General features: G+C 46.4%; 1 protein-coding gene and 1 long non-coding RNA gene across 12 annotated transcripts in view; one reads left to right on the plus strand and one right to left on the minus strand.

Annotated features, from left to right (window-relative positions):
* Positions 1–24,826, plus strand: part of DENND2A (DENN domain containing 2A) — a 101,975-nt gene that overhangs the window by 4,625 nt on the left and 72,524 nt on the right. For 5 of the 8 annotated variants that reach the window (XM_027075610.2, XM_053217997.1, XM_053217995.1 and 2 more), the window contains exon 2: positions 23,827–23,928. The exons of 1 other annotated variant lie outside the window; for it this stretch is intronic. In XM_027075610.2, coding sequence (XP_026931411.2) covers positions 23,827–23,928 — 102 coding nt within the window. Of the gene's footprint in view, positions 1–10,789; positions 11,006–23,826; positions 23,929–24,211; positions 24,235–24,826 lie in introns of those variants that run through there. 2 more of the 8 variants (XM_027075607.2, XM_053217999.1) reach the window with 2 other exon arrangements.
* Positions 1,097–24,588, minus strand: LOC113604179 (uncharacterized). 4 transcript variants are annotated; one of them, XR_008296580.1, is made up of 5 exons: positions 23,802–24,588; positions 9,335–9,454; positions 3,813–4,527; positions 2,103–2,294; positions 1,097–1,745 (listed from the first exon to the last, which is right to left on the minus strand). It is a non-coding gene; the product is annotated as an uncharacterized LOC113604179 (long non-coding RNA). The 4 variants fall into 4 exon arrangements; XR_003426039.2 differs by lacking the exon at positions 23,802–24,588 and adding an exon at positions 10,246–10,552 and having other exon boundaries at positions 2,103–2,173; XR_003426038.2 differs by lacking the exon at positions 23,802–24,588 and adding an exon at positions 10,246–10,552.

Raw genomic sequence — 24,826 nt, forward strand, 5'->3', positions numbered from 1 at the left:
AATTTTTTTTTTTAACGTTTATTTATTTTTGAGACAGAGCATGAACCGGGGAGGGTCGGAGAGAGGGAGACACAGAATCCAAAACAGGCTCTAGGCTCTGAGCTGTCAGCACAGAGCCCAACACGGGGCTCGAACTCACGGACCGCGAGATCATGACCTGAGCCGAAGTCGGCCACTTAACCGACTGAGCCACCCAGGCACCCCTAAGCATCCGATTCTTAATTTAAACTCAGTTCATGATCTCACGATTTGTGAGGTTTGTGAGTTTGAGCTCCTCGTGGCGGTGCAGACCCTGCTTGGGATTCTGTCTCTGTCTCTCTCTCTCTCTCTGTCTCTCTGTCTCTCTCTCTGTGCCCTTCACCTGCTATCTCTTTCTCTCAAAATAGATAAACATTTAAAATATTAAAAAATAAATAAAAATGAAAAAGAGAAACTCTAAAAGCAGAATCACAAGGCTTCTGCAGTTAAATTTGTCTAATCCAGCTGTATGCATGCTTCACCTTAGCCCAAACTGAGAACATTTGGTAACTTTCTCTCTTTGCTTGGAACTCACATAATTCTACTTTTCTTGAGTGCTGAGCTTCTGAGTTCTGGGTACTTTCTACTTGCCTCAAGCAGACACTTCAAGTGTGTTTGTTTTCTAACCAATGTCTTCTGGATTGGAAAGAAGCTGGGAAAATCAGTTTGCAATGGAACATCCATAAAGTCTTAATCAAAAGGAATGAATCTGTACGGGTTGAATTCAGCAACTCTGACAGGATAATAGGGGAAATATTTTGAGGCTCAATGACTTTCCTTATAACACTCAAATACACCTTGCAGGCAGTTGCTTCTTTGGCTGTAGGCAAAGTTGACTCAGCTTCCTTTATGATCTCTGGAACCCCAGCCCCTTCTTTTTTGCTTCCTGAGGGCCCATGGAATGTCTCACAGGCACTCATGAGTGACCCAGGTTGTGTCATGCCCATTCTCCTGTGTCTAGGCATGGACCCTTCCTCCTCCACAGAGCCAGATGGCCTCCATAGGTACCCCAGGTGATCTTTAAACGCCCCCCCCCCACCCCCCGCACGCACACACACAGGCTACCCAACAGAAAGACTGACAGACACATGTACCCCTTTAGTTATAGGAGAAAAGTCAGTGTCTGGAACTGAGGTGAGTGAGTAGCTCAGTTTTCTACATTTGATATCCAAAGACAGAATATGTTGGGAAGCCAGAGTCAGACCATCTTTTACCCTTGTGTCAAGATCATTGTCTGATCTGGGCAAAAATGTATCCTGTCGACTCCCAGCTTGCCCAGAGTTAAGCCCTTTGCCAGCTGCAGTCCAGAATTGCTTTGCCTTTGGCTTCTCTTTGATGCATCCATCCTTGGCCTGCAGTGGACTGGAAGAGGGGTGAGCCCTAGACCCCCTTTTCTAACAGGCTGAATTGCCAAAAACTGCTATCTTTTTCTTCTCCCTGGCCTGAAGGAAGGATGGGGTGAGTCATCTTCATGGCAAGCTCAGGGAAGAGGTTTGCTTCCCTCAACAGTGGGGAACAAAGAGGTCCCACGGCTCCCCTTCAGAAGGAAATGAGAGTAGGATAGAGCTGGAGTGGGATCAGGACAGGAAGTCCTGACAGTGACCATTTTTTCCATGGTATCCAGGCCTTCCTTGGGCTGTGCGTCTTATCAGGAGGGCTTGTCAGACCAGTTCAAACACAGTATCAGATGCATTTCCTTTAGTAGTTTTGTTTTCCTAAAAAGCATACTATAAAGTTTTAAGATTACTCTTGTACACGTACTTGTATATATACATATATTTTTCTATGTAAACTGTGAAAGTTATATTTGCTATAAAACATTTAAGCAATAAGAAAAAAGAATAAGATGAAACATGAAAATTTACTGCATACTCTCTCCCTCCTTAAAGGCAATCCCTGTTTGGTATATATTCCAAATAGCCTCAGACTTTCTTCTTTGCCTGTAATATGTTTGCTTGTTTGTTTACAGAAGTGGAAACATGCTATCATAATTGAACACTCGTTTGTGAGAATAATTCTGTGGGGGACCTACATAGTCCTACTGTTTCTTTGCATGGATTGCCTTCATTTGTTTAACAAATTACCTGTTTTTGAGCCATTGGTTGCTTCTGAGTTTAGCCACTACAAGCACTCTGGGTCACTTGTTCCAATAGTTCTGTAAGATAAATTCCCAGAAGTGCAATTGCTAGATTAAAATAGATTTCAAAGCCAAATGGATATTGAATATATTTGTGCCCAGTGACGTATAATTTAAAAATGAGATCCTGATGCTCAGCCTTAAAAACAAAAACAAAAACAAAAAACAACTGTAAAATGTATTATTACCTCTCTCTTCCTTAACCCAAGCATTACCACCCCAGCTCCCCACTGAATGTACTCTGAATTTCTATGTAATACAAAAATTAAAATTCATAGTGTGGTACATTCATAGAGGCAATCTACTATTTTGAGTTATATTAAATTTTTTTTTTAATTTTTTTTTCAACGTTTATTTATTTTTGGGACAGAGAGAGACAGAGCATGAACGGGGGAGGGGCAGAGAGAGAGGGAGACACAGAATCGGAAACAGGCTCCAGGCTCTGAGCCATCAGCCCAGAGCCCGACGCGGGGCTCGAGCTCACGGACCGCGAGATCGTGACCTGGCTGAAGTCGGACGCTTAACCGACTGCGCCACCCAGGTGCCCCGAGTTATATTAAATTTAAAAAGGCACTATATTAACATTATGATCTCTAGGAGATTTTTTTATGTTTTGTAGTTTGTGATCCAACAAACCATCTTAATTTTTGTCTCTTGGTTGGCTGTTGGTTTCATGTTCCCACAACCTCGATCCCACATAATCACGATTCCACATATTGTGTAGGCGGGAACCTGGGATGGGTGGGGTGGGTTACACACAAGAGTCAACCCAGTGCAGTAATCTAAAGTACCTCCCTCTTTCTCCCTCATTCTTGCTTCTCAGAAAAAAATGTAGTCAGGGTTGTGTTTGACTTAGCAGCAAGTTCTCTGCAAATTCACTATGGGGAATGGATAGGGGAACCATAAGATACAAACCGGGCCACTTTGAAAGTAAAAAGGGAGCACTTAAGATAAGTTGTTGGGGTGCCTGGGTGGCTCAGTCAGTTAAGCAGCTGACTCTTGGTTTTGGCTCAGGTCATGATCTCACAGTTTCATGAGTTCAAACCCGCGTTGGGCTCTGTGCTGACAGCGAGGATCATGCTTGAGATTCTCCCTCTCTCCCTCTCTTTCTCTGCCTCTCTCTCTCTCTCTCAAAATAAATAAATAAACAAAATTAAAAAAAAAAAAAGGTAAGTTGTTAATTGATCTACAACAGGCCTGCCCTGGGACTATCCCTGGAAACTGCAACTTGCGGACGCCCTGGGAAAGGGTGAGAGTTGGCCATTATCTGTCCGTTCTCCCTGCTGGTCCAGGGGCATTGACACAAGCAGAAATGAGTTTGCACCATCCCTCTGCCCCCCAGCCTTTCTTAGCCCCCCTAGAGTAGAGCCCGAAGCACAGGGAAGGAGGAGGGGTCAGCTGGATAACCCGGTGCTACATGTGAACTTCTCATTCCCACTAAAGGAGTCAGAGGAGTTGGACACTCCTGTCCCTGCCTACCCCCAGCTCACCATGGGAAAAAAAAAAATCACGACTGCCTTTTCTCAGCAAATTGGAACCATTAAAGCAGGACACTTCTATCATTTTGTCTGTGCTTTTCATGTCCCTGTGAATTACAGGCGCAACCTCCCTGGATGTCCCATTTGTATGGGATCAGCAAATCGGGATTAAAACTCACCTTGCGTGGTCAGGGGAGATGTTAGTTGGGGGAGAAGCCACAGAGCACTGATCTGATCACTGGGCAGGGGTGACGGGGGCACCTGAGGTTTAGAACTTGCCTCCCCTACAGCTGGAGCAGGCCAGCTTCTCAGCCACAGACTCGCCCAGGGTGGAGACTGGGAAGACACAGAGGAACTTCTCGAAGCAGCTTGCCGGTGCTCTGAGCTTCTCTGCCAGAAAACGTCTCCAGCTCTCTGGGGGCGCAGGGGGGTTCTCTGCTTAATACTCTGACTTGCGGGTGAGAGTGGTTCAGATGTGGAATGAAGTGTGTGGTCATCCAACCCCCAGCAAAGCTCCCCGGCATCTTGTGGCCGCTGTCATCCTTTACATCTGGCCCATTTCACCATCTGTGTTGGTGACAGGCAACAAACACAACAAACACACACAAGCTCCCAGGACATCAAAAAGAGACCAGTGCTCTCTGTTTACCTTCCAGCTGAACTGGTGCATCTAATGGGCTGAAAAAATGTCAGAGAAAATTAACCCCCTAATGCCTCCCAGAACATGGAGACTTAGAGGTCTCAGCAGTGCCGAGGGAGGGTCACAGAGGCTCTCCTTTCCCCTGAACCCTGGATAGCCCGGATCCCGGGCCTGGGGCAGAGAGGAGGGAGTTGGGGAGGGGGTCAAAGAGACAGCTTCTTTGGTTCAGGCTCCAGGTTCAAGCTGCCAACCTCCTGGAGGAAAAGAGAAGGAGGGGGTTTCAGGATGGGGACCTGGAACAGCAGGAAGAGCCCCCGGGGGCAGGTCCACCAGCAACAACCCCCCCCCCCCCCAAGTGCCTGAAATCTGGCTTCCTTCCCTAACCCTCTGCTGAGACCTTATCCTAAGTTTCTAATGAAGGCCGTTCACTGTTCTTTAGCTCCCTAGTGTATGCGACACCCTGACCCAGGTCAAGGTTGATGGAGAACTGGTGTGCACTGATACACTGTCCACTTGTCAGAATGGCTAATGCTTCTGAACCACTTAGTAAGCAGTCACTGCCCAAGCTCCCAGTGTCCCTCATTCCTGGGAACCCCAACCGCCCCAGATCCAGCCATCACAGGGTTCACCATAAGGCCAATTCTCATTGGCTCGTGTCCCAGCCACAGCTTTGTTAAGTACTCTGCGTATTGCCTCCCCACCTGAGACACCACAAGATTTTGGTTATTCTAATCATCTGTAGAAAAGGAGATCTTCACTGATTCATTTTCTTTTTCTTATTCAACAAGCATTTGTACCTCGCCCACAGTAGCCTAGTGTGGGTTAGGCACTGCAGAGGAATAAAAAGAAGCCCAACCCTCATGTCCTACCACTGTCTAGTTGGAAGGCCCAGATGAGGACACATAAAAACAAACTGAGTCAGTGGGGCACCTGGGTGGCTCAGTGGCTTGGGCATCTGACTCTGGCTCAGGTCATGATCTCACGGTTCGGTTCGTGGGTTCAAGTCCCGCGTCAGGCTCTGTGCTGACAGCTCAGAGCCGGGAACCTGCTTTGGATTCTGTCTCCCTCTCTCTGCCCCTCCCCCTGCTCACTTGCTCTTTCTCTCTCTCTCAAAAATAAATAAACACTGAAAAAAATTAAAAAAAAAAAAAGAAACTGAGTCAAGCTGAGTAACAGGGGCAGTGTAAGAGTGCCCCGTGCCTATTTCTTCACTCTCTGCACTTTTCTCTCAGGGATCTCCTTCATGCTCACAGGTTCGTGGGCTCCCTCCCAGATTTACACCCCCAGGGGTGTTCTTTCACCAGACCCCTAAATCTTTCCCTCTGACTGCCTACTCCACATGGCTCCTCTTGAATGTGCCATTTTAACCCCATCATGTCCAAAAGAGTGTGTTTCTCCATTCTGTATTCTCTTTATTTTCCCAGGTGAGCAAGTCTTAACTCCTCCTCCTTCCTTTCAGGACATCCCCCAGTGTAAGCCCCCAAGCCATTCCATCTTCTCCTGGCTCACATCCCATCGGTCCCTGTGTCCCAGGTGGGAGTGTACCTTCCTGCTCTGGCCTCACCTGCAACCTTCTCCTTTCCCAGCTGTTGGAACCCAGTCTCCTCTTAAGGGCCACCAGGTCCGACCTCTTCTTTGAGGCAGTCTGTGGCCATTCCGACTTCCATTGCCCACCTCTGCGTTCCTCCAGTTTGTATTTGTTTGGTAACATCCACCACTGTAGTTCAAATTTAGTCCTTAAACTCGTGAACCGTATGTCAGTCATTCCCTGGACTAATCTTGTCGTTTGATCGTGAACAACTGCAGTCTTTTACTGCCATTCGGTTGTTTGGGTTTATAGCTGTTATTCCTCCCTCTAAGAGGCAGGGACCATCCCATATACTTGTGTATTTCCCAGCATCCCCCCACCACCCAGCACCTCACGCTCTTTGATTCATCTTACTGATTAAATTCAAATCTCTCCATGCTGGCCCAGATGAGCTAAATAAAGTCATAGGAGAAAGACCATTTCCCTTTCTCAAAACCTAGCTAAGTAAAAATGAACATGTTCCCAGGCATTGCACAACTTGCAAGTCCCAAACACCAGAGACAGATAGTAAACAAACAGAGCCAGGGCCTCGGAGTTCAGGGAGCCAGAAAACGGAGGGGGAGGGGAGTCAGGATGAGCCGGCTGTGCTGATCTCAGTGGGCTCCTCCTACTTTCACATCTAGCTCTGAAGCTGAGCCTGAGCACGTCCTGGTTCCTACTGAAAAGGAAAAGGGGTCAGCTCCCCTTCCAATGTCAAAACCAACTCACACAGATTACGTTGTAACAGCAACTCCGTGCTTGGGAGGGTTTTGCAGCTTTACCACACTTGGAGACAACTGAGGCTGGGTCAGTAGCCCTGCAGATGAGTTGAGGAGGTATTATTATCATCGACACAAGCTCCTGTGTTATTACTCCTGTTTGTATTATTTGGCAGAGTTAAGCTCGCTTTATTACAGAAGGGACGTGTGGAGCACTTTTTACAGGACATGTGCTGTGCTGAATGCTTTACAGGTGCATTCTCATTTAATCCTTACTTGCAGTCTTTCAAAATAGGTGCTACAATTATCACAGTTTTACAGAGGAGAGGACTAAATCTTTGCAAAGTAACTTGTCCAAGGTCCCACAGCCTCAAGTGACAGAATGGGAATTTGAGCGTGGGTCTATTTGCAAACTCTTTGCTTTTAACCCCATCTCTCAAGGCCTTTCCCCCGAACAGGGAGCTGTGGCAGAGAGGCCTGGGCCCCCTTCTCCCTCTCTGGGCTCGGGAGCCACAGTGCCGGCCCCGGGAAAGGGGGTGCGAGATGACGTCTTCCTCTAAGATTGCTGCCTTTTGTCCAAATGTGCTGGCCAGGAGCCAAGCTGGAAACTCTCTGCTCATGGAAAGAAAGAGAACAGAAGCCAGCAAAAGAGGGTGGGAAAGGGTCTGAGGGGGAGGAAAGGAAGAGGAGGGCAGGAATTAGGGAGAGAGGAGGTGGGAAAGTGAGGAGTTTGGGGCAGCACAGCTGGAGTCAGAGATGGGTGTCAGGAAGCAAATAAAATGTGCCTTTCAGGTGCATCCCTTCAAGTGGCTACCTCGTGGTGTGGTGCAGCAGCCAGCCCTGGGAGGCACAGGCCCCTGGGAGGCACAGGCCCCTGGGAGGCACAGGCCCGGGGGCTCTCCAGGTGCCCAAGGGTCAGGACAGATGGGGCAGGGGGCCCTGCCTCCCCTCCTCAGTATTACTGTTCAGTGAGGTCAGGTTACAGTGAACATCAGGAGAGCATTCAGAGGAAAAATAAGTCACAAAATGGCAGCCTGAGGGCTGCTTCTGGAAGTGGAAGAGAGGGCCAGGCAGTGCCTTGGTGCCAGGGTGTTCATGGTGGGCAGGAAGGAGATGGAGGGGAGGTAGGAGAGGGGATGGATGCTGGGTACTTGGAATAAAATCCAAGTAACACTTTTACTGAGTAGCTACTCTGTATCCAGGAGGGGAAGGTCTGTACCCTCCCCCCCCCCCACATTTATTTGGGTGTTAGGCACTGGACTTTTGAATCTGACAACCTGGATTTATTCAGCATGCATGTGACCTTGGGAAAAACTTACTCCCTCCAGGCCTCAGTTTCCACATCTGTAAAGGGGAGGCAATAGTAGGGTTGGTGTGAGGATTCAACAAAACAATCCATGTAGAATCTTGCCTAGAGAATAGTAGATGCTCAATAAACGTTAGCCATGAGTTCATTATTGCAGTTGGAAGTGGCAAACATGTGGACCTTGGGTAAAAAGTATTTAAATAATAGTCGAAGCATGCTTATTAGATGAGCAAATGTAGATAAGTTAGTAACTGCTCTAGAAATTCAGAAGAGCGGGGAAGAACTTTAGTTTGTGGGGTGGTCACAGTAGGTTCTGTGGAAATTTCAAACTAGATTTTGAGGGCTTGGTGGGAATATAATAGCAAAGAAAAGGGAGGGTGACAGCCGAGGGAAAGAACATGAACAGAAGTGCGGGGATGGGAACGTTCCAAATTGCTGAAGTGCAGGAGTATTTGCCACTGGACTATCCTAGCTCCTCTTGCCCGCAGTGTAAACTTGGGCAACGTATTTCATTTACATCCACTTCAGCTGCAAAAACAGCTGATCGCCAGGATGCTGCATCCAATGGAAGGGCGTCTGGGCGTCACCTAACAGAGCCGCCCTCTCTGTCTGTGTCTGGGTGGTTTCTTGCTGGGTCCCTCCTCTCCGTGTTTCAGTGCCTTTCTTTCCCTGTTTGTTTACTTCTCAGTCTTTGTCTTTCTTTCTGATTCTCTGCCTCAATTTCTATCTTACCCTCAGTCTCCAGTTCATTTCTTTTAACCTGCTAACACTAAGTCTCTTTTCCTCCCTGGAATAGGGCAGGGAAGCTCTGAACACTGTATCTGTTCGTCTTTTTATAAAAAGAAAAAGCAGGGGCACCTAAGTGGCTCAGTTGGTTTAAGCATCCGACTCTTGATTTCGACTCAGGTCATGATCCCATGGTTCCTGAGATAGAGCCCCACGTTGCTGTTTAGGATTCTCTCTCCCTCTCTCTCTCTTCCTCCCTCCCTCCCTCCCCTGTGTGCATGCGCCCTCTCTCTCTCTCTCAAAATAAACAAATAACTTTAAAAAAGAAGAGGGGCGCCTGGGTGGCTCAGTCGGTTAAGCGTCCGACTTCGGCTCTGGTCATGATCTCACGGTCCGGGAGTTCGAGCCCCGCGTCGGGCTCTGTGCTGACAGCTCAGAGCCTGGAGCCTGTTTCAGATTCTGTGTCTCCCTCTCTCTCTGACCCTCCCCCGTTCATGCTCTGTCTCTCCCTGTCTCAAAAATAAATAAACGTTAAAAAAAATTTTTTTTTAAATAAAAAAGAAGAAAAAGCATTCCATGGGAGCCAGTGGCTAAAGTTACCTCGCATCTGTAGGGCAAATGCTTTTGTTTTTGTCGCTGTTTAAAAATCTCTCAACATCCTAAGACCAAAAACATTTCTCACTTCTTAAAGAACAAAACAAAAACAAAACAAAACAAACACCAACCACCAAAAACCCACTAACCTCAGAAATCTCTCTGGGTTTCTGAAGAGGTGGGGTGACCAAGAAGAGAGGAGAACCACCTTCATCAAGAACACGGAACTAGTAGACCCAGGTTCTTCTTTCCATAGAAACAGGAGTCATCTGGGGAAAGGAAAGGAGTGTGGAGCTGGTGAGTGAGCCCTGGACGGGCCACGAACCCTGGGTCCTGCTTCTGCCTTAGCCATCACCCAGCAGGGTGTCCAATAAGGTGAGCCACAAAACTCTTGGGCCACAGTGTCATCGTTTCTAGCCCCAGCTCCCCCCCACCCCCGCTGGTCCGTCCCCTTTCTGTGTTCATATTTAGTAGCTTCTCCAAGCCAGGGGCCTTTCTGACTTCATTATGTGTCCCCTCCCCTTTTTTTCTTTGAATTTCCTCACTAGGCTGGGGCCTCCTAAAAGCACTGTCATTTACAGGCCGGATTCCCAGTACTGACTGGGTCACAAGGGTAGAATTGCTGAGGCCAGGAGGATGTGGAAGGCTGGGTCAGCCTGTGCAGGCGTCATTCCCTACAGGGTCCTGGGAGAAGGGGCTCAGCATTTCCTGAAAGGAAGTGACTCCCATAAATAGACAGAGGGATGGGAAAAGGATTCGTCCATCCCTTCCCTCCTGTCAACTCGGCTCTTCTTCCGTTGTCCAGACTATGCAAACTCTTGCAAATGTTTTTCATTCAAATGTGTCCCTGCCAGTGTGTGTGGGGGGGGGGGGGGGGGGGGAGATGTGATATCTGCTTTCTTGTATATATATCGCAGATCTAAAATAAGAACTGAAGAAGGCGTACGTGCCTTTTATTTGTTCATTTACCCACAGTTACCTCTCATTAGTCCATTCCAATAAAAAGCTGGAGTTTTTCTCAGTGGGGTTTTATTGTCAAGAAAGGAAGGAGAGTGTTCACCTTCTGATTCCATGTCGTATTTCAGGGTTCATTCAAGGGTTCAGCAGCTCTCCTGTAATAAGGCTTATAATATGCTCTTCAGCTTCTTGGAAAGGTTAGGTCTCAGGATAACTTTACTAAGAAGTTTCCGGCACCTCCAGTGCCATGAAGTGTCTCCGCAGGGACAGAAAGGGACTTCTTGAGAGCTGCTCTTCTGACCCTCAGTCGTGTAACGGGAAAGATCAGAGAGCACCCAACCTCCTGCGCCAGGCTGGAGGCAAACCCAGTGGGGCTTGCTCAGCTTCAGCCATACGGTTGCAGATTCATGTTTAAAACTCATACATACAGTAGCTTTACTTTTTCGCTTTGGGAAAGTAGTTGAATGTAGCAGCTGAACACAGATTGAACAGAACACTGCATGAAGATGTCTGGTGGCACCCATGGGCAGAAGTGCAGCCTAGCCTCAGGAGGCGACTGGATCCAGGGGATGCCAGGCCATCTTTGCACTGGCATCATTCTCTCCAACAGCCCAGCCCTCCGCTCCTTACTCCGCAGAGTGGAAGATGGCCACCTCACAGCACTCGTTTCTGTCTTCCAGGACACAGATAGACGCCACTCCCTAGGAGTGAAATCTGATTGGTCCGACTTGAGTCAGGCCTCCTCTGGAGCCAATCAGCTGTGGGTGGGGGTGGGCTCCTCACTCAAACATGGCTGCCAGTGACCCTGGGACCCTTCGAATGAAGGATGGGGCAGTTTGTAGAAAAAGGGAACTGCTTGTGAGGTAGGCAAGCTCGCATAGCGCCTGCCGCATCTACTACTTGGGTCATGTTTCTTTAACCATTTCGTGTTCATTTGTTTTACCATTGTACTCATAAGTATCCTACTTTCTGGGATTCATTCGCTAAGTACTTTGCCAGAGATACTGCTTGTGAAGGAAGTAACGACATTCTAGAGCAAGGGCTCTGGGGCTAGACAGGTCTCTTTTAAAATCTAGGCGTGCCTGGGTGGCTCAGTCGGTTAAGCGTCGGGTCTCGGCTCACGTCAGGATCTGGCGGTTCGTGAGTTTGAGCCCTACATCGGGCTCTGTGCTGACAGCTCAGAGCCTGGAGCCTGCTTCGGATTCTGTGCCTCCCTCTCTCTCTCTCTGCCCCTTCCCCATTCACACTGTCTCCCTCTCAAAAAAGAGTAAACGTAAAAAAAAAAAAACAAAAAAAAAACCCTTAAAAAATATATAAAAAGGGGGCGCCTGGGTGGCTCAGTCGGGTAGGCCTCCGGCTTCGGCTCAGGTCATGATCTCACGGTTCCTGGGTTCAAGCTCCGCGTCGGGCTCTGTGCTGACAGCCTGGAGCCTGCTTCGGATTCTATGTCTCCTTCTCTCTCTGCCCCTCCCTAACTTATACTCTGTCTCTCTATGTCTCTCAAAAAATAAATGTAAAAAAAAAAAAAGTTAAAAAAAAAATCATGTACCTGTTGGTACATGATGCTAGATACTTAGATTCATCCTTCCTCCCCCCTCCCACCTTCCTTCCTTTCTTTTTTTTTTTTTTTGGTAATAGCTTTATTGAAGTATAATTCACTTACCATAAAAATTCATCCATTTAAAGCCTACAATTTCATGGTTTTTGGTGTATTCACAAAGTTGTGCAACCACCACCACAGTGGTTTAGAATATTTTCATCACAGGGAAGAAGAAACCCATACTCCTTAGCAACCACTTATCTACTTTCTGTCTCTATAGCTTTCCCAGTTATAGACATTTCATATAAATGGACTCATACGATATATGGGCTTTTGTGACTGGCTTGTTTTCATTTAGCATAATATTTTCAAGGTTCACGTTGTAGCAGGTATCGGGACTTTGTTACTTTTAGGGCTGGGCAATATTTCATGGTATGGATATACCACATTTGGGTTATCTCTTCATCAGTTGATGGCGTTTGGATTATTTCCACTTTATGGCCATTCTGAATAATGCTGCGATGAATGTTAGCGTAGAAGAACATATGTGGACATATGTTTTCATTTGTCTTGAGCGATGCATTATTTCTGTAATTATGTTTGCGAAGAGCTTAAATCAATGCCTGACAGATCACCGGATGTAGCAGTGCTAATTTCTTTACCCTGACCTTCTCAAAGGTTATGAATGAAAGCTATTTCCTGCTTGCTGCCCTTAGAAGAAAGTCAGGCTCCCTAAAAGGCCTGACCCCTGTGGGTCAGACTCTGAGGTTACTGTCCCCAAGGGGTCCTGGCATCACCAATTAGCAGATTCTTGCATCAGGTTGTGAGAGGTCTCAATCCTGGGTGGTTCTAGTTAAAGATACTGAGGGAGCAGATAAGGAGGTTTGAGGACCAAACTACAGAATTTGGAGTGGAGAGTTACGAATTCCCTATCCTGTCTCTTAAACAATCATGATTCTGGGCAAGTCTCTGAACCTTGATTTTCTCACCTTCAAAATGAGGATAACAGTAATGCATCTGGAAATTGGTGGGAGGGAGTGGGCTTCTGTATCTTATCATGTGTGTATACTATGGGTGCTGCACAATGTATTGTAAGCTCTAGGGCTGTCCTAGAACAAGTCAGATTTTTGAAAATCCACTGAAATCACAGTGGGTTCTGAAGGCAGTTGGAGCCCCTCTGGGGTTGGTGTTAACCATTCAAGGCTGCAACCCATCATGTGAAACCCGTTCTTGCCTGCAGCTGGTTCTCTGGCTCAGAGAAAGATGCGGGTTATCCTCCTGCAGTTCACTACTTCTGCAAGCACATCGGATTTTCTCTTTTTAAGTAGGCTCCATGCCCAGCGTGGGGCTTGAATTCACGACCCTGAGACCAAGAATCATATGCTCTATTAACTGAGCCAGCCAGGCGCCCCAGGCACATCAGATTTGCGGGGTGACCTTACACGAACACCTTTGGGCTGTTTGGTTATTCCAGCATCATTTATTTAAAAAGTCCATCTTTGGGGCGCCTGGGTGGCTCAGTCAGTTAAGCGTCCGACTTCAGCTCAGGTCACAATCTCGCCGTCCGTGCGTTCGAGCCCCGCGTCGGGCTCTGGGCTGATGGCTCAGAGCCTGGAACCTGCTTGTGATTCTGTGTCTCCCTCTCTCTCTGCCCCTTCCCCGTTCATGCTCTGTCTCTCTCTGTCTCAAAAATAAATAAAAACTTTAAAAAAAAATAAAATAAAAAAATAAAAAGTCCATCTTTGCCCTAGTGATTTAAGATGCCACCTTTATCATATATAAAGTTATTTTTTTTTAATTTTTATTTATTTTTGAGAGAGAGAGAGTCTAGACAGAGTGCAAGCAGGGGAGGGGCAGAGAGAGGGAGACACAGAATCCGAAGCAGGCTCCAGGCTCTGAGCTGTCAGCACAGAACCCGACGCGGGGCTCGAACCCACAAACTCTGAGATCATGACCTGAGCCAAAGTCAGAGGCTTAACCCACTGAGCCACCCCGTCACCCTTGCCATATATAAAGTTCTATGTGTGGCTAGGTCTAGCCTTTCTATTTTGTCCTACCAGTGTATTTATCTATTCTTATAGCGGTACCACACTGTTTTAGTTACAGAAGCTTTAGAGTACGTTTTAATATATGATCGTGGTCCCCAAACCCCACCTCCCCACACACATTCTTTTTTATTGTTCTTCTTTCATTTTTCTTTTTATTTTTCTTCTTTCATTTTTCTTAGCTCTTCTTGCATGTCTGGTATTCAGGTTTTAAAGTTTTCATTGTCCTCCTGGGAGGTCCTGGTGGAGGATCAGAGTGGGTTGGGGGCTGAGTTGTCTTTTGGACCTGGCTGTGCTTACTTACTTTAGTAAACTGGTTTTGTAAGATTCTGTTTTCTTTCAAATTCATGAGCATTTAAGACTTCTAGTGCCTGGATAGAACTTACTTTCCCTAAACCTTCCAAACAGCATTTTAAAGCAGTCTTTAATAGAGTGTTAGAACTTGGTAAACTTGGATGAAGGGTTTATAAGACTTTTCTGTAATATTCTGGCAACTGGGGGCACCTGAGTGGCTCAGTTGGTTAAGGTCCAGCTCTTGATTTCAGCTCAGGTCATGATCTCAGGGTTTATGGGTTTGAGCCCCGCATTGGGCTGCACAGACAATGCAGAGTCTGCTTGGGATTCTCTGTCTCCCTCTCTCTCTGCGCCTCCTCCATGCATGTGTGCGCCCCTTCTCTCTCTCCCTCTCTCTCTCTCTCTTTCTCAAATAAATAAAAAAGTATTCTGGCAATTGTTCTTCAAACTTGAAATCATTTCTGAATAAAAAAAATCTGTAAGGTCATTAGGCTTAGGGTAATATCTTAGTAAAAGCTTTCAGAAAATCTGCACAAATTGTATTCACAGATTCTGCCTTGGTTCACATGTTGATTGACCCCTGTAGTGGAATCCAGCCACTCAGTTCAGTGTAACCTCCTTATGGAATCGGTGCTGCTTTTCATTCAGTGGTTTGTGCCTCTTTAAGTGTTTAGTCATCCTGAGATTATGCAAACATCTATGCAAAGGAAATTCAGCCCATCCTTCAAGCCCAGGCCCACAAAGGATCTTGCCTTCACTCTTTTGTATCAGAGACACTCTTGTGCGTCTTTCCCTCCAGCTTTATTGAGATATAATTGACCTACAACATTCTGTAAGTTTAAAGTATGCAACATGATGATATGATACACGTATACATTGTGAAGGTTTGTTAACACATCTGTCACCTCACAGTTAACTTGTGTGTGTTTGCAGTGAGAACATATAAGAGCTACTCCTTTAGCAACTTTCAAGTGCATAGTACAGTCTTGTTATGTGCATCTTCTTTCCTGTACAAGAATGAAAACTCTCAGAGGGCAAATCAATCTCTTTATTTTATATTTCTCTCAGGCTTCACTCTCGGTTTCCCTTGCAAAGCAGACACAACTATTAGTTGGAAGAATGAATTATAGGATTATTTTCCTGTTAACCATATGTTTCCATATAATCTCTCTTTGGACCCAGGGCAACATCTGTACTGGGAAGTGGCAGGCCAGAATACAAGTCTTGGTGGTCACTAAGGGAAAGGCGGTAATGAGAACAGTGTCACTTACCCTTTCATTTAGGAGGTAGCTGTGCCATAACAAAACAAGTGCTGGACTGATGGGTTCAGGCCAGCCCAGTGCCCAGCCACACTTGTGGCCATAAGGCAACCAGAGCCTTTTAAGGGGCGCCACAGGGCAGACTCAGGCACCCACAGACAACAGGGTTTACATGTTCCCCATTATTTGTGACATTAATAGTAATGTGTGCTTATTATAGAAAGTTTGGAAATCTGTTTTTTGTTGTTGTTGAATTATAGGTAAGTATAGAGAATGGGAAAAAAATCATCCCAAGTTTCTTACCCAGTGACAACTGTTAATCATTTGTTACATATACTTACAGTCATTTTCTTACACAGTTTTGGAAATTCCTTTTTAAGTTTATTTATTTGGGGGGGGGGAGGAGGGTGAGAATCCCAAGCAGGCCCTGTGCTGTCAGTGCAGAAACCATCACGGGGCTTGAACCCACAAACGTGGAGATCATGACCTGAGCTGAAATCAAGAGTGGTCGCTTAACCCCCTGAGCCACCCAGGTGCCCCTTTTACACAATTTGGAATAGGAATAGATTCTTCCTCCTCTTTTTTTTTTTAATATCTTATTCATATTGGACACAATATTTTTAATTTATTTTTTAAATAAGAGCTTTATTGGGATATTTCACATACAGTACAGTTCACCCATTTAAAGGGTACAGTTTAATGGGTTTTGGCATATTTATAGAGTTGTGCAACCATCATCACAATCAATTTTAGGACATTTTTATCACTTTAGAAAGAAACCCCCAGCGCCTGGGTGGCTCATTCGGGTAATCATCGATTTTGGCTCAGGTCATGATCTCACTGTTCATGGGTTCAAGTCCTGCATCGGGCTCTGTGCTGACAGCTCAGAGCCTGGAGCCTGCTTCAAATTCTGTCTCCCTCTCTCTCTGCCCCTCCCTTGCTCATTCTCTGTCTCTCAAAAATAAATAACATTTTAAAAAATTAAAAGAAAGAAAGAAACCCCATACCCATTAGCAGTCACTCCTCTTTTTCTTGCCATATGCACCCCTGACCTAGGCAACCACTACTCTCCTCTCTGCCCTTACAGAATGGTAGTCTCCTTAAACATAATTTCATGTGCTCTATGATAGTCCGTCAAATAGCTATATTATAGTTTATGTTACTATTATATGGTCTGACATTTGAGTTATTTATACACCCGGGCACCCCATTTAGGATTATTTCTTAGGATAGATTCTCCAAATACAGAAGTATATCATCACAGACCATTAAAAAAAAAAAAAAAAAAAAAAGAGACCCACAAAAACGTTCAGTCTCCCTCCCAGCTCACTCAGCAAGCTGAGTGACGAAATTCGGCATGGCTGCAAAGCAGTGTAAAACAGTTGTTGATTTTGAAGAGCTGAAGGAGACAGACACTGAAAACAATGAGCTAGAGTCTGTTTCTAGACTGAATGAGATAGTATGAAGCCACAGTTGTCGCATAAGAAGCACCAGATTTGGGTTCAAAACCTAGACCCGTTCCTGGCTCACTCATGAGTTGTTGTATGAACTTGAACAAATGACCTAACCTAACTGAGCCTCTATTTCCTATCAGAAACATGGTAGGCACTTTGGCATTGACTTCTGTAGAGGTTAGAAGTAAGAAGCGGCTTCTGGTGTAGCCCAGAATAGAGAGAAAGAAGAGCAAGTCTAAATATTTGGGAGTTGAGAGGCGCCTGGGTGCTCAGTCAGTTAAATGTCCGACTTTGGCTCAGGTCTTACATGATCCCGTGTTCATGAGTTCGAGCCCCACATCAGGCTCTGTACTGACAGCTCTGAGCCTGGAGCCTGCTTCAGATTCTGTGTCTCCATTTCTCTCTGCCCCTCCCCCACTCACGATCTCTCTCTCTCTCTCTCTCTCTCTCTCTCTCTCTCTCTGTCTCAAAAATAAAAATAAACATTAAAAAAATATTTGAGAGTTGAAAGAAGTTGGAATCTGACTCCTCCCAGTTTGGTGACCTCTAATACACAAAAGGAACAAAAAAAGCTTAATTTTTGTTTTAATGAGGATAATACCACTGCATTGCAGGTTTATTATTTTTTTAGTAGGCCCTCTGCCCAACGTGAGGTTCGAACTCAACAACCCCCAGATTAAGAGTCACGTGCTCTACCAACTGAGCCAGTACTTTTTTTCTTACAAGCAAATATATTTACCAGAATTCAGATTCTTAAATCATATTTTGGCAGTGTGAGCATATTTCATAGCTTTTATAACTCATACTTTGATGATTTGTGGCAAACCCATAGGAACTTTTTCCACAGCGGTGACACGGGTAGTTCTCAAGCATTCCCCGGGAGGGCTGGCAGCACTAAAACCTTATACACTGTAGCTTAGTGCTTATATGCAAGATGGCCACCTAATTGTACTTTATCTCTTTTTACCTCGACAAAATACACAACCTAAAGGCAACATATGGAAGTATTTCTACATTGTGAGTGACGGAAAAAGCACGGGTTTGCAAATACTGTCAAGCGAAAATGTGTTTCCATTCTACTAAGGTGGCCAAATACATCGCTCTGTACATAAGAATGTTCTGCAGGTGTGAAACTCGGGTTTATGAAAGGAAGAAGAATAAAAATCTTTAGCTGCCTCTGGCCACAGGAGCATCACAAAGTGTGTGCCTTCCTGCAATGTCAGGCTGTTCTGGCCACAAATTCCCAGTGGCTTCATTTGTCAGACAAGCTGACAGGTGCAGGTCAGGCAAATACTGACCAAATTGTTAAAAGAAAATATCGTCAGTAACTGAGGAGTCATACCGACAGAAAGTCTTAAAATGACTCAGATTATGCTTTTGGGCTTGAGGCCTCCTTTAAGCGTGAAAATGAGCTTTTCATTTTCAAATGCTCATTGGAGCATTTACCCCTGGGTTCAAGGGGCAGAGGCAACTGACTGTGGGCTGATAACTCCTCCACCAGATTTTGGAGCTGCTCCGAAATAGGCGCAAACGGACACACTGGAGTGAAAGGCTGCCTTACAAAGGAGAGGCCATAGGAGAGTATTTCTGTTGCCGACTGACGATGCAAGAGGCAGAAAGATAAATATGGTTTAGCAGCTCTGACACCGTCCCATGACTTCCCTGGGGAGCTTAGAGATGCATATTCCTAGGCCCTCCTGGATGATTCACTCTGTCTGGGGTGGGGGCCAGATCTCCTCATGATTTGCAGTTGTTCCTGCTTTTTGTTTTTAACTTTTTTTTTTTTTAATGTGAAACCTCATGGGTTTTTTTTTTTTTTTCTTTTCTTTTAATTTACATCCAAATTAGTTAGCATATAGTGCAACAATGATTTCAGGAGTAGATTCCTTAGTGCCCTTACCCATTTAGCCCGTCTCCCCTCCCATGCCCCCTCTAGTAACCCTCTGATGTTCTCCATATTTATGAGTCTCTTCTGTTTTGCCCCCTCCCTGTTTTTATATTATCTTTGTTTCCCTTCCCTTATGTTCATCTGTTTTGTCTCTTAAAGTCCTCATATGAGTGAAGTCATATTTTTCTTTCTCCGACTGATTTCACTTAGCATAATACCCTCCAGTTCCATCCACGTAGTTGCAAATGGCAAGATTTCATTCTTTTTGATTGCCGAGTAATACTCCATTGTATATATACACCACATCTTTATCCATTCATCCATCGATGGACATTTGGGCTCTTTCTATACTTTGGGTATTGTTGATAGTGCTGTTATAAACATGGGGGTTGCATGTGTCCCTTCAAAACACCACACCTGTATCCCATGGATAAATACCTAGTAGTGCAATTGCTGGGTCATAGGGTAGTTCTATTTTTAGTTTTTTGAGGAACCTCCATACTGTTTTCCAGAGTGGCTGCACCAGCTTGCATCCCCCCCCCCGCTTTTTTTTAAAGAGAGAGCGCTAGGAGAGAGAGGCAGAGGGAGAGGGAGAGAGAGAGAGAGAGAGAGAGAAATAGAGAGGGAGAATCCTAAGCAGGCACCACACACAGTTCAGAGCCCAAAGTGGGGCTTGATCCCATGACCTTGGGATCCTGACCTGAGCTGAAATCAAGAGTTGGATGCTCAACCGACTGAGCCACCCATGCACCCCTTATAATGTATTTTTTGATGGAGATAATAACTCACATAAAATTTACCACTTAGAAGTGTACAGTTTTGGGCATCTGGGTGGCTCAGTCCATTAAGCATCCAACTCTTGGTTTCGACTCAGGTCATGATCTCACGGTTTGTGAGTTCAAGCCCTGCATCGGGCTCTGCACTAACAGTGCAGAACCTACTTGAGATTCTCTCTCTCTCATTCTCTCTCTGCCCCTCCCTTGCTCGTGCTCTCTCTTTCTCTCAAAATAAATAAGTAAACTTTAAAAAAAGTGTACAGTTTAGTGACTTGTAGTATATTCACTGTGTTGTACAACTGTCACTGAATATTTCTGTCATCCCCCAAAAAAACCCTTACTTACATATCGGCAGTCAGTCCCAACTCCCCTTCCCTCTATGGACTTGCCTACCCTAGACATTTCGTATGAATGGAATCATACAACCTGTAGTGAAGACTACCTGGCTTCACCAGACTGGTTCCTCAAGTGTCAGTGGAGGAAAGAGCAGACAGGCAGGCGTGGGCAGGATCCTGGAGGAGCTGCTCTCCCCCTTCCTTTCCCTGGTGAGAGCGTGCAAGCGCCCAAGCACGAGCAGGGGAGGGGCAGAGGGGAGGTGCTAAGCAGTCTCCAGGCTATCTGTGCAGAGTCTGATGCAGGGTTCGATCCCACAATCATGACCTGATCTGAAACCAAGAGTCGGACACTCATAGCTGAGCCACCCAGGCACTCCAGAGATACTTAGGTTTTAATTAATGATTTCACCTTTTAGTACTCCAAGGTCCTTAAGGAAAGTGTTTTCAGAGATCAAGCTGGAACTTCAAGCTTAGTGGATTAACGTAAGGGAATTAAAAAAAATTTTTTTTAACGTTTATTTATTTTTGAGAGACAGGGAGAGACAGAGTGTGAGCGGAGGAGGGGCAGAGAAAGACGGAGACACAGAATCTGAAGCAGGCTCCATGCTCTGAGCTGTCAGCACAGAACCCGATGCGAGGCTCGAACTCACAAACTGTGAGATCATGACCTGAACTGAGGTCGGACACTTAACTGCTTAACCGATTTAACCAAGGCGCCCCAACGTAAAAGAATTTTAAAATAATACAGGTTTTTGATCCGGTAATGTCGGTCTGGAGCAGTTACATTTTCTGTCGGCCTTTGAGACTGACCAGAAGCATCTCACTAAAAAATACATTCATGTACCACCCGTTATTTAGCTTCAGAATTTTGTCTAACATTTTAAATTGAATTAAAATGATCAGTACTAATTATTAGTACTAATTAAGCCCGTCTGATGAATGTCTCCATTGTATTTTTATGGAGAGCAATTGAGTGAGAAAATGTGTTTTTATTAGTCATACATTCATTATACCTCCTGGAAACCAGTCTGGATCACAAGGCCAGATTGCCCAGGAAGAAATAAAGAACGTTGGGTTGCGTAAGAAATCACCTGAGGCCTTTGCTTTACTGTATTGAAATGCAGCTTCCAGGCCATTGCCCGGACAGTTGGTTTTGGTACATTGGACTGGTGCCCAGGAATCTACCTGTCTGACGAGGTCCCCCGGTTCCCAGATTCCCAGTGGACCACACTTGAAATCACTCCATCTTGCAATCCCAGACCTATAAAGTGATAATGAAGTTATGGTAATTTTAAGTCAGAGAACTTCCCATCAACAAATTAGGCTGGGCTTGTCACCTAACTAATGACTTTTAAACAACACAGGTGAAAAGGGAAGGGTCATAGGTTTTTGGGGGCCGCATTTTCCATTCCTCTGTGAATTCAGAAATGCCAGCACGCTGATTGCTGAGTGGGGGACGTTCTTTGCCTTCTGAGTTCCAGCCCCTGAAGCTTCTTGGAACATGACATCAGCTATTTCTCCAAAGACCATGCGTTTAGCACTCGAAGCTGTTACTGCCCCATGGGAATCGTCTTCACTTCAGTACCGTATTAAGTGCTTCTTGTGACTTCAACCTCAGAGTCCATATGTGGTTCTCCATGCAGGAGACACAGTGGCCTTTGTCCCTTTTGGAAAAGCTCTGGCTTTCTGGGAAGTATAGGGAAATTGTTCTCTTTGGGGAGAGCTGGATGCCAGGGCCGATAGTGACCCAAGCACAGTCCCGGGTGTTCTCCCTGAGGGCACACTCCCTGTCTTCCTCATCCTTGAGCCCCAGAGCGTCCTGCACAAAGCCTGGCACCTCGTTGTAGTGCCAGGGAAAGGGGGTGCCAGCTTGAAAGAAGAGGGTAGGTGGACAGAGCAGCTGCTCACGGGGAACAAGGCTGCATCCCTGCGGTCGGTCTGTGTGGAGGCAGAATGCAGGCATGAAGGGGGTGGCGGGGGCGGCCACTGTCCTTGCCATCTGACAGGCCTTGCGCCAGATTCAGGACAGAAGGGCAGTGTCTTTCAGTCCGGCCAAATGGAGAGGCTCCAGAGTTTTTTTTTTTTTTTTTTTTTTAATTTTTTAAATTGTAGTATAGTGGACCAGAAGCTTTGTGGAACTTACGAGAGGGGCAATGAGTTCCTTCCTGTCTCTGAAAGGCCCTTCAGTGCTCTTTTCCATAAGAGGAGAGGAGAACCCTGGGTCTCGCTATCTTAAAGAGCTGGGCTTGGGGCGCCTCGGTGGCTCAGTTGGTTGAGTGTCCGACTCTTGGTTTCAGCTCAGATCATGATCCCACAGTCGTGGAATCGAGTCCCACATTGGGCTCTGTGCTGAGCATTGAGTCTGCTTAAGATTCTTTCTCTCACTCTCTCTCTCTCTCCCACTCTCTCTCTCCCTTCGCTGCCTCTCCCCCACTTGTGCTTGCTCTCTCACTCATTCTCTAAGAATCTTAAAAAAAAAAAAAAAAAAGAGCGGGGCTTGCTTCCAGCATGGCCATCCCCCAAGCTGCAGGGTGCCACATGACTGGTAAGGGGCAGTTGAGGTCTGTGCACAGGCCTGAGCCTCTTTCCTCCTCCCCAAATGCACACCTTCTTGGACCAGTCTGTTCCCTTCCTGTATTTTTAGCTCACCAGTCCTACCCTGCTTCTTTTTAATTTGTTACCCACACTCACTCTCCTTTTTCTCTTCCTCTTGCTGGCCTCCCTCTCCTTGTTCCCGGGAGTTATATGGATGTCTTGAAGCCTAGCCCTTTGATTTCTTGTAGGAAGGGGATGCCCAGGCCAGGAGTTTGGGCAGTCCACCCTGTCACCTGGCAGATAAACTCTCCTGGGAGAGGGGATGGGAATTTCGGAACTTTAGAGGAATTCAGAAGAGGAAGTCCCTGGAGGGTCAGTGGGAAAAAAATGTGAATCTCCAATATCTCAATACTCCTTGAAACTCTAGTCAAAGAATTACCTTGTCCCCCTCGGGAGGGACGGGGACGAGGTAAATGAATTGCATAGCCCATCCTGTTGGCATTCTCTGATGGGCCTCATCTTCCAAACCATGTCCACCTGAGCAATGTCCATTTGTCCTCGTGTTGAGAGACCCAGAGTTCTATAGGGACTTGCTGTTGAAATCATACATTTTATTTTATTTTATTTTATTTTATTTTTAATTTTCTTAACATTTATTTATTTTTTGAAAGACAGAACATGAGTAGGAGAGGGGCGGGGGGCAGGGGGGAGACACAGAATCTGAAGCAGGCTCCAGGCTCAGAGCCGTCAGCACAGAGCCTGACGTGGGGCTCGAACTCAGAAGCTGTGAGATCATGACCTGAGCCAAAGTCGGACGCTTAACACACTGAGCCACCCAGGTGCCCCGAAATCATACATTTTAATCAGCCACTTCACTTCAGTTGAATGTCAGGCTCTGGCATATTGTGCAACCACCATGGCGCTGAGGCAGCTGCTTTGGTATCCACATGGTCCTGATTATTTTTCAGGTCTAAGGTGCCCCGTGGGATTCCTGGGTTTGCCAGAACCACCTAGTTTCCCTTAGACAGATGACCCTAGGGGTTACATGTTTCCTCCCCTGGGTTTGTGGCCACTGGGAGAGGTCCTTCCTGCGTGGTTCCAAAGCCAAGGACGCTGTGGGTGCGTGCTTCTCGTGAGGGCCAGCGCAAAAGTACCTCTGTGCAGATGTTTCTGCTTTGGCACCTAGTTTATTTCTTGTTTCAAGTAAAGTAACAACTCGTTTCTTCTTTGGGGACTTTTAGCTCATTACGGGTTCTTAGGCTGAAAGTGTCACGTTGAGCTGGTATCTGTTTTGCTTACACACACACACACACACACACACACGAGATTGGCATGGGGTCTGGAGGTGAAGAGGTTGGTATGGGGTCTGAGTCCAGGTGGACCTCGGGATTCTGTGCCCTTGCACCCTCCCCTGGGTCCGGGATTCTGAAGGGTGTGTTCCAGTCACACATACCCCCGCCCCACTCCGGGGCTGGACTCTATCAGGGATAAATAGTTCAGGGTGTGGGCCCTAGATCTGCCGTGGTGACTCACCAAGTGTGCATCCCTGTTCCCCCAGGCGACTTGGAGCTCCTCTTGGTGCTGACATGATGACAGTGTGCAGGCCGGCCAAGGGCAGCCACAGCCAGACTGAAAACCTGAGCTACAAATTGGCTGACAAGTAAGAGTTTTTCTCCCCCGAGAGTGTAGGAATTGGCCTGGATTCTCAGTTTCCTTCCTTTCTCTGTCTCCTTTCCCTCCTCTCTGACCTCACTTCCTTGGACCAAGGAGGAGTTCTTTTCCCGGTCATTGTGATGCGCCTCCTGTACATCCTCCCCAAGGCGCTGCAGGACCTGAGGCCAAAGTGGTCAAGGGAAGGTCTGACTGATGTCCAGTTGTCGAGAGGACAGACGCATGGCAGCTTCAGGCCTCTCCCCGATACGCTTCCCAGCCCAGGATTTATTTTTCTAACTAGTAGGATGCACGGGTATTTGAATTATACTTGCACCGTAAAGCTTTACAGCTGCATCTGTCCGCAAAGCCAGCTTTGCCCATTTTATCTCAGCAATGCTGTTTTCTGTCCAGATGGAGCCCTTTCCTCTGATTGTCTGTCTCATTCTTCAGAGGGGTTGATGACCGCTGGGCTGTTCACAGCTCTGCACCCCAGGCCCGAGTCCCTTCTGGAGCCATAGAGTCCTGGAAACAGGACCTTGAGAAACTCTTGGGTGCGGCAACTGTGTGGAGAAGGCACTCTGCATCTGGTTTCACCACCCCTGCCTCTCTTGCTTGAGCTTCGTAAATCCAGTGCAATCTTCCAGCAAGCCATCCTTTCTCCTTTTCAGAAGTTTTTACATAGGGCCTCAGTGATTGTGAGGTCACTCCAGATGTTTGGGATCTTAGACAAGAGCGGTAATCACTACAATAACACTGCTTGCCCGGGGCTTCTGGGTGGCTCGTTTAAGTGCCGACTTCGGCTCAGGTCATGATCTCGCGGTTTGTGAGTTCAAGCCCCACGGCAAGCTCTGTGCTGACAGCTCAGAGCCTGGAGCCTGTTTTGGATTCTGGGTCTCCCTCTCTCT

Source organism: Acinonyx jubatus, chromosome A2, assembly GCF_027475565.1.
Source record: "Acinonyx jubatus isolate Ajub_Pintada_27869175 chromosome A2, VMU_Ajub_asm_v1.0, whole genome shotgun sequence".
Classification (NCBI taxonomy): Eukaryota; Metazoa; Chordata; class Mammalia; order Carnivora; family Felidae; genus Acinonyx; species Acinonyx jubatus.